Source organism: Mchenga conophoros, linkage group LG19 (genome assembly GCF_057382185.1).
Source record: "Mchenga conophoros isolate Kocher_MC1m ecotype Shallow Benthic linkage group LG19, M_conophoros_male_GT1.1, whole genome shotgun sequence".
In the NCBI taxonomy this organism is placed as follows: Eukaryota; Metazoa; Chordata; class Actinopteri; order Cichliformes; family Cichlidae; genus Mchenga; species Mchenga conophoros.
In genome coordinates, this window is record NC_140544.1 from 31,488,112 (window position 1) to 31,497,745 (window position 9,634).

Genomic DNA, 9,634 nt, shown 5'->3' on the forward strand with positions numbered 1-9,634 from the left:
TTCAGGGTCAGGTATTGTGCGCCGTGAGTAATTGTTCTTGGCGGTCGCTGCGTCTTTACAGAAATCAATCATGTGGCGTGTTTTTACAGATATTAGCTTGGATGAGCGCGCTTCCTGGAGCTCGTGGCGAATGTGCTCTGTGAGCTGTTGAGTCACATCCCGTGCTCAGCGGGCCAGTTGTGGCTCCGGTCTTAGGGGAGCTCTTGCAGTTGGTGTCCGAGGGCACCGCTTGATTTCTGGCTGAGTGAGCAGACAGCTGCTGGCAAGCAAGGCGTCAAGTTGTCTGCACATTTCTTGATAAGGCTTTAAGAATCTCGGAGATGGACATAAAAGACTTGAAAGAGAGTTGCTTTTGAAGCTGCACTGAGTTATAGATGAGATTCAGTGCAAAACATCCTTAAATTTAAAGCAGATGGATAGATGGTGGTATGAATTACTTTAATAGGCTGGATAAATGTATATAATCCCAAAATACAGTACTCGTAAAGTTGGAAGATCTCTCCATGATGTATCTATACCCGTTAGTTGTTGAGGATGCTGGTGCTTCCCTACCCTGCATGTTTAATGCCATAATGGTGTGATGACTTCATGTAACTTGAAAACATAAGAGTGCAGCTGTTCAGGTTTTCAGCACAACCCTATCCATGACACCAAAAATGACAACAAGGTCACGACATGCTCTCCTCACACCAAGAATGGTCCACGACTGCGAGGAGGAGAAGAAGCGAGGGGGGGTTACGCACAGTCACCCACAGCGCTCCAGACAGGACCGACTGCGGTCGGCCAGCGGGAGCACGTGGCTTTGTCTTTCACCCATTCTTTTTGGGGGACCAGCTGTGGTCTGAGTGTGCTGAGCGTTGAGCCCAGTGATGCTGCTGCTATAAATATGCGTCAACGAGTGTGAGTAAGTGACAGCTGTACAGTGGACCAAGGACACACTGTCTTGGCACTGTCAGGGTGAGCGAGTCCAAAAAAGGCAAAGCCACTGTGAGGGCACTAGTTGATATGTATTTATGCACTTTGCAGCAACTGATGTGTGATGTTTAGGTTGCTGATTATTATTAATGCCTTCGATCCTGCTTTTAAGCGTGGGACCAAACCACGCTTAAAAGCAGTGGTTTTAACCCCAACCCCCCCCCAATCATGTCAGTTGGGGAGTAAATGAAGATTTCTTTACTGGAAAGTGTTTCGATTTTTCTGAAAGTCGAAATAACGTGCTCCTTCAAAATTAAGTGGATGATAACAAGATGCGCGTGTGTGTTAATATGGAAAGGGAGAGGGTGGGTGGAAAAAGTGTTTGTGTGCGTGCGTGCTGTCTGTACACAAGTGCATGTGTGACTGTGTTTGTGTGCCCTTTTCAAGTGTGACCACCTGTCTTTTGTTAAGAAATAAATAAATAAACACAGGCCACACCAGCTGTCCCTGGCAGTCTGTCCCTTCAGAGGTCAAGGGCTCCCACCGCTGGCCTTGTTGAGGTGGTGGACACTTACAACTTTCCTCTCAACTTCTCTCAAGTATCTCTAAACACCACGCGCACACACAGAAGCACACAAGCAAAGGCTCTTGGAGGCAAATGAGCTAAGCTTTGAGCCTCAGAGAGGAATGTTTTATTACACCATTGAGTTACACTGCACATATCCCAGCTCGTCACCCTGCAGCTAAGCCCTATCACATGGCCCCTGCTTTCCATGTGAAGGTTTTGGTCCATAACACACACACACACATTCAGTCACCAGGCAGTTTTAAGCCCTGGCTCTCGTTTGGCAGATGCGAGATGTTGGTGCCAGTGGGAGCTCCGAGGCCTCGCTGCTGTGGATGTTTACAGGTTGAGGTGGCCACCGTGTTGCAGAGGGTCCTTATTTGCTGTGAGCTGGCTGGAGCTTTTTGGGGGGAGAGGAGGGGTGTTTATAAACGATCTTGGGAGGACGTTGTTTTCTTTATGTCGGAGCTGCCTGGCCAGCGCCGCTGTGTCGTCTGTTTGTGCATAAAGTACGTGCTGGGGAGCTGGGCCAGACAATAGCCTGGCTGAGCTACTACCCACGCGCACAATAGAGTGGTGAGATGAGGCCGAGGTTTGGGGCCATGATTTTGGGGACTGTGGGGGTGGAGGCAGGGGCAGATGGATGCAGCCCTTGTCTATATGGCGTTCCCAGAAAGGGTGAGATGGGATTTGGGGGAGGGTGGTGGGAACCCGAGCACATCCCTATTGGGATCACGTAGCAGAGCAGCTGGATTTCTTTCATGGTGCAGCAGGGAAATAATTAAAAGTTCTCGCCATTGAAAATGTCCAGTGAATTGGCATGAAGTTCCTTGCAGACACACACACAGACATTGGTTAATGTGTTTATATACACATACGTGTGTGTAGTTTGTTGTAGCGGGAACAATCAAGTTGAGTTTAAGTAATAATTACAAGAGAGTCAACTGGGTTTGTTTATGCCAGGTTTATCTCCTTTGGAGAGTACTGGCAACAGGTCAGAAAACAATAGGGGCCCCATCCTGAAATTGCTCCGTCCTTGAGTTCCGTTTATGGTTTCAGAGGGATCGGGCCTGTAAGACCAGCAGTATTATCACATTGTGTTGTCTCTGTACACATTGCAGCGATGCCCACACACACCGTCTGCCTGATTGTTGCTCCTGTGTGTCAGGCGAGGGCTCCTCGATAACGTTCTTGGGTTGTCAGAGTCTACTTTTATGTCCTTGATAATTTGTCAGTAGTAGCTGGAAAGTAGCTAGAAATAACCAAACTCCACACCAAAAAAGAAAGTTGTTCCATTTAATTCTAATCTTAATAAAGACCTAAATCAAGATTGTCACATTTCCACAGCACACACACACAAGCACACTCGGAAAAAAAAAAAGAAAATGCACGTACAGTTATAGATCAACGTAAATTGCCCCAATATCTAAGCCATGTCAATTCTCCTTAAAGATTGTCCTCTAATCTCTACACCACTAACACTGAAGCAATTTTTTACTATAAAATATACCTTTCTTATTAAAAAATTATATTAAATTCTAATGGCACTTCTACAAATTCTATTAAAAAGATTTGTTTGACATTTAGGTTTTTTCCTCCTTTTTTTCTTTTAAACCAAATTAAACTGAAGACAGTCAAAATGTTGCACAAGAAGCATATGCAATAAATATTTCTCATGATTATACACAATTTCACAGTTGTAACCTGCAGAGGACAAAATTCCAGTTGTTTTTAGACTCCAAGGATGATACAGCAACGAGTTAGGCAAACGCCGCCCTCGATTGAGAGTAGCACTGTTTCAAGTCAACAATCCATTTAAAAAAAAAAACAAAAAAACAAAACTGTGTTTCACATTCAACAGTGACAGTAAAAAAAAAAAAAAAGTGGAACAAGTTGTTAGCTCCCAGTAGTATTGGCTATTGATAAAAGCCAAAAAACACAAAAAAAAGTCCAGAAACAAAAATTTATTCACACACATTTCAAAAACTTCAGTGTAATCTCTTGCAAAGCAGCTATAAGAAATGCACTTCCACATTTTACTTTAGTCTTAAGTTGACATTTTGATATGATTTAACATAAAACAGCAGGGTTCTTTCTTTTCTCCTTTTTTTTGTAATGTTTCAGCGGGCCACTGTTGCTGTGATACCAACTTCACCGCTGCCTTCACATCAAGGGCGAAAACTGTACAGTATAGAAAACAGGGCTTCTCCAGATGCAACACCTATGCGTGTGTCTACAAGGCACATTTGGTGATCATCCTGGAGCTATAAATAAAGACTTCGAAACAAGAGAAAGAATCCTTTACATGATGTTAGTTTTCTACCTCTTTACACATGTACATTAGAGAACAAATTCAACTCGCACCGTGTACAAATGTTCCTTTAACAAACAAAACCAAAACAGACTCACAGAATCTACATCTGCTGTGTGTTCTGATTGAAATCTGTCATCAGCACTAAGACACATCTAACTGAAATAGATCTACTGTTCTGATAAGGTACTAAAGTGATGCAAGCATGACAAACAGGAGTGCGTACATCCACCTCGCCCTGTAGCTGACTTCAGGTCAGGGAGTAGAACTTAAAAGAAAGAAAAAAAAAAAAAGGGGGGGGGGGGGGGGGGGCATTTTTTTCTTGCTGAGAACCTAAAGTAAATTATTTCATATGCATATTTTGTTTTTTTTAAAGGTCGTACTGACTGAAAAAGCATTTTAAATTTGAACTTTTTCTCTTTTCTTTTTTTTTTTTTTTTTTTTTTTAAACACTGAGGGGAGGGGGTGGGCAATACTCTTGATTGATGCGCAACCAAATGACGCTGATATCTCCTCAATGCAGAGGAACAATGAAGCATTTATCTACTGCATGCCGGGATGACAAAGGGGGGTAGGGGTGTTCTTTGATGCCTCCAAACAATACACCTGTTTACAATCTCCTTGGCCTCCCTTTGCTAAATACATTTCTCACATTCCAGTGGCTCCATTCAGAAAGTGCAAAGAGAGACTTGAACCGCTTTTGGGGGACGACGACAATACCTGTATTGTCATTTCTATAGGTACCCAGTGCTGTATTGGTGTGGCTGTGCTTGTGAACAACTGTTTCTTCTGGTAGAACAGCCATCCTAGCAGTATTTACTGCTCTGATTTGTGGTGAGGCAGGGTCCAATAAAGTCAATGAAGAATATGGAAAAAGAGCCAAACCTCCAGCCCCCCGGGGAAAATGTGACGCTCAAGAGTCTCCAGCCTTAAACATGACACCTGGCTATCCAAATCTTAAATGGGTTGTAACATGGAAAAAAAAAAAAAAAAAAAAAATCATTTGATAAATATAATATATATTTACATTAAATATACAAATTGTAGGAAATAGCAGCCTAGACAATAGTGTTGAAACTATATGCATGCTAAAATCAAGTGCTTCTCTATATTCCGTTTGACAAATCTTGAATACTCCGTAGAGATTTCTACACCATATATTAAAATACAAATACAGTAACTTCAATTTGCACAGAAAAAACAAAACAAAAAGTGGACAGTCTGCCCCAAAAAACAACAGCTAATGAGTACCAAGATCGCTAGGCAAGATGCAATGTCTTTCAAGCTTATAGAAATAAGAGCTACCGCTACAGTAAACCCCTGAACCAAGTCAGACTAATAAATAAATTCCGATCAAGTCTTCTCAGGACAGATTAGACAAAAATCATGAACTTTTAGTGCTACACCCCCTGGTAATAAATCCAAACAGCATCTAAATGAACAGACAGAAGAAATCCAAGAGCAGCATCGCTAAAGGCTCCAACGTCCTCAGTAGCAACTTAAAACACATCCAGTAAATTTGTGTGAAAAGGTTATGAAAAAGAAAGAAAGAAAAAGAAAAGGTCAGTAGATTAAGCTGAATGGCACAGCTTTGATGGTAACAATAGAGAAGATACTGGACATCCACCTGTCTCCTTCCATCCCCCATCTGCCTGCTAAAGAGCCTGTCCCGAACACTGTCAGCAAACCCTTTAAACTAAGAAATGAAGGTATTTACTCACAACTGTGCGTTTTTGACAAAAAGGTTGACATAAGTTTGGTTTATTACATTCTAATTTTATTAAGGGCACTCACGGATTAACTGGCTTCCACAGTAGAGGATTACCTTTGTTACTACCTGGTATGTGGAGTGTAATCCAGATTATTATTATTATTTTTTTTAGATGCCTGACAGCTGAACTGAATTTAACCAAAAGGCATCACATTGTCATCTCATTCTTGTCTTTGTAAGTACACTAAGTGAAGTTTTGAGCGTTACAGTAGGCACCAGTGTTACAGGGGTTACCTTTAAAATACTCTTAACCTCTTTAAGTGGGTATTCTACGCTCGCTCACGTGAACAACTAAAGAGGTGGTGTTGGTGCGATGGTATGCTTGCCTCTTCTCACAAAAACAACATAGAAACTTCATTTCAATGAAACCAAACATTTTACCTCCACAAAAAGAAAGAAAGAAAGAAAGAATACTTCCAGTAGTCAGACTTCATTACTTTTGCTGCCTTGTGATAAGTTTACTTGTTAAGGACTAAACAAATCCCCCCAAATAAATAATTAGAATAATGTAGGTGTTAAAAATAATCATATATTGCTACTCGCGGACGGTTCTGATCTCCCATGTGCACCAATAAACTTTGACGATTGTATTAACGTATGTTAGCTTTAGCTATCATCCAGTTGCCCACAGAGTGTGAACGCAAGATGCTTTTTTTCCCCTCATCTATCAGCAAATACACACCTCAAATAATCTCAGACTGACACAAAAGACAGGAAAACAAGTGCATCATCTGATTTGTTCGCCTTCATTGACACTGATCTGATGTTTTTCAACAGCATCCGTGTCAAGCTTATCAGCCTGTGCCACTGACTAACCGTCTTTTACCATCATGTACAGCTATGATGACAGTCCAGCACAGGAAACAGCTTAAACGTTGCTACATGTTTAACTTGAGAAATGCCACGTGGGGGTAGAATCCAAAAGATATGTCTCAGACAAACTGCCAGCATGTTTATATAGTAATGGGAAAATTGATCAGTAGTAGTATTCAGTGTATGAAAGAGACATTCTGTCTTGTGTCGTGGCACCGGTGAGAGGCGTTTTATCCGATGGCGAGAGTCTTGACAAGGCCACAGTGAAACTTCCTGATGTGGCGGTAGAGGTCCCCAGACTGGGTGAAGCGCCGCTCGCACCACTTGCAGGCGTGAGGCTTCTCCCGTGTGTGAACTACAGCGTGCCGACTTAAGTTGTGGGAGTACTGGAAGCTCTTGCCGCACTGACCACAGGTATATGGCTTCTCACCAGAGTGTGTGCGCTCGTGACGCTTAAGGGTGTACATGCAAGAGAAGGTCTTGTTGCACTGCATGCAGGTGGGGACCGAGCCGTCGGGGGACAGCTTGGAACGGGCACCGTCCTTTTCGCGGAAGTGTGAGCTGAGGTGCAGTTGCAGCACGTGGGGGCTGGGGAAGACTTTGCTGCAGAGGGGACACATGCACACCTGTTGCCCCGGGGGCAGCAGTACTCCACTGGAGGTGGAAATGTCTGAAGAGGCCAAGTCGTCTTCCTCCTCCTCCTCGCTGTCCCCCAGCAGTCTACCCCTCCCATCCACCTCCCTGCCTGGGGCGCTCTCCCTCCCTCTGCAGGCCTCCCCCTCCTCGTCCATCAGGTCCTCCTCCTGGGAGAGCAGGGCGGCTGTGGAACCGTTGTTGCCTGGGAAGAGGGCAGCGAACCCTGTCACCACTGAGCTCCTGGCACTATTCCCAAAGCGCTGGCTCTCAGGGCTCATCGGCTCACTGTCCTCCTGCTCTGACAGCAAGTCGTGTTCGTCTTTAACAAGTGGCTCAGTGCCCTGCTGCTGGCTGTCGAGGGCCAGCTGTCCCGAGACGTAGGAGGGGTGTAAGGGATCTCTGCTAGACAGAGGCTTGAAAGACAAATCCAGTGCACAGTCCATGTCATCTGAAGCCCGGGACCTCTGGGACAGCAATACGGTGGAACTACTGACATCAGCTTTTGTTTTTCCAGCTGTTTGGACGCAGGGCTCGGCCTCTGCTGACACATAATTGACACCTACAAGGTCCGGGGACCTGCCAGAGTGACCGTTTGCCTTCTGCCTGCTCTGCATAGACCTATCACAATCTGTGACAGCCAGCCTGACTTCAGTGTTGTCCATGTCAAACTCTTCCGCCGGGGGGGCCCTGTGAAGCCCCTGAGACGGTGTCTGGGGCTGTCGCTGAATGAGCTGCTTACTGTGCAGCTCACCATCTGAGGAATTTTCCCTGTCCAGACAGCTGAGCCCCAAACCCTCTCCCATTTTTTCATCCAGGGAGGAAAGTTCCTTGTCTTTAAGCTTGCCTTTGCACACTTTGACTATATCGTACATGTGGAGGTAACTGGCTGCTGCCAGGACATCCTCCACAGGCAGAGCGCTGAATTCCAACTTCCCCTCATACATAAATTCAAGGAGCAGACTGAAAGCCGGGGCTGTCACAATGTCACTGTTGAGATGCACAACGTCCCTTTTGTCTAGCTGGTCCCTGTAGAAGAGATGGAAGTACATGCTGCAGGAGGCCAGCACGGCTCTGTGCGCTTTGAATCGAGCCTCCCCAACAAGAACAGTGCAGTCACAGAGGAAACCTTGGTGACGCTGCTGACTCAGACACTGCAGCAACTGGCGGCTATGGTCTGGGAACTCCATTCTTCCTTCATAACCTGATGAAAAACAGGAAAAACAGGATACGGGATAAACGAAATGAGGGCACAGTTGAGCTGCCGTTTCTTTTTTCTAAGGACACATAAAGCGAGCAAAACCATACACAAGGAAATAACTTGAGCCAAATTGCGCAAAAGTGTCAGCAAACACACGATAAAGTGCTTTCAAATGCAAGTTTACAAGGTTTTTCGGGAATTAATCGGGAAAGATTAAACATCTAGCTAATGATCAGCATCAGTAACTTTATCCAACATTCTTTCCAGTGGTGCAGGACACACTGCGCTGCGCTCGCCCACCCACCCATGTATCACGGTGTAAACGGATCCACTCTCCAAATTATCCAAAGTATTCCGGTCTGTAGTAGTGTAGTCCGACAGCCTAGCCCTCGCGCTTCCGAAAAAAAAAAAATAGCCAAAGTGCGCGCACACACACACACACACACACACACACACACACAGCGGTGTTTACAGGACAAGCAAAGCGGGACTGGGAGCGACAGCACTCGACCATCGGGGGAAGGAGGCAACGTGAGCAAAATAAGACCGGTGCAGAGTGAGTAAACTGGTGCTCTGTTTGCTAATTACACTGCAAGCTGTGGAGTCAGCTGCTCTGACATCACCGCAATGGAAACGCTACCTCCAGCTGTGCTCCCCTTTATGCCATATGTTAACTCCGGGCTACACAGTCCAAAAAGAAGATAAAAAATACACACCTCAAGGGGGGAGAGCAGATTTACTGTTGTCACGAGATTCCACGGCATTTACAACTTTTTTCTTCAAAACTAAGTAATTTATCACGCATCCGTGGGTTACAGTAAAAAGGCTTTGTTGCGTTTTTTTTGCTCCCTGATAAGACTCGCGCGCACACAACCGTGTTTAAATGGGTCGGTTTAAAGAAGAAAGAGGGATACGGCAAGTTAAAGTAAGTTAAAGTTAAGCTGCGTAGAAGTCTTATGATTTTGTACGCAATTAAGATTTTTTTTTCTAAGATGAAGAAAAGTGTTCGCAGGAAAAAAGGGGCCAAGGGCGCAGTGGAGCGAGCTTCACGTCCGCGTTGGGAAACGCATTGCTGGGAGCCTTTTAAACAGCAGAGGAACTCACACAGTAAAAAGCCAACTGCGCTGAACGAAGCGGCGCGGGGACACTCTTTTAACTTTCGCTTTCCTCGTTTCAAAGCTCACACACAGAAAAAATATCCCGCCGTACTCACACGTATTTCTGCCCGCTTCGTCGTCTTTTTGTCCCTATAAGCCCCGGTGTCCTTTCATGATGTGCGGCCAGATGTTCGCTTCTCCTTGTCGTTTCTTGAGCTCCAGTCCCGACCCTGGGAAGGCAGGCTGCACTCAGCGCTGCTGTGTGTCAAGCAGGTTGATAATGGCACAAATCTCGCGATATCGCGCCGCCACAATAAGTTCTGTACTG

General features: G+C 45.0%; 1 protein-coding gene across 1 annotated transcript; it reads right to left on the reverse strand.

Moving 5' to 3' along the window:
- Nucleotides 1–2,762: 2,762 nt before the first annotated feature.
- Nucleotides 2,763–9,634, reverse strand: zbtb42 (zinc finger and BTB domain containing 42). Its single transcript, XM_085256295.1, has 2 exons — nucleotides 9,423–9,634; nucleotides 2,763–8,212 (listed from the first exon to the last, which is right to left on the reverse strand). Exon 2 carries the CDS (start codon nucleotides 8,196–8,198, stop codon nucleotides 6,606–6,608), a length of 1,593 nt encoding a protein of 530 aa, XP_085112421.1. The 5' UTR covers nucleotides 8,199–8,212; nucleotides 9,423–9,634; the 3' UTR covers nucleotides 2,763–6,605.

Coding starts and splice junctions, on each gene's coding strand:
- zbtb42 (XM_085256295.1), bottom strand. CDS start 8,198: ATGGAGTTCCCAGACCATAGCCGCCAGTTGCTGCAGTGTCTGAGTCAG.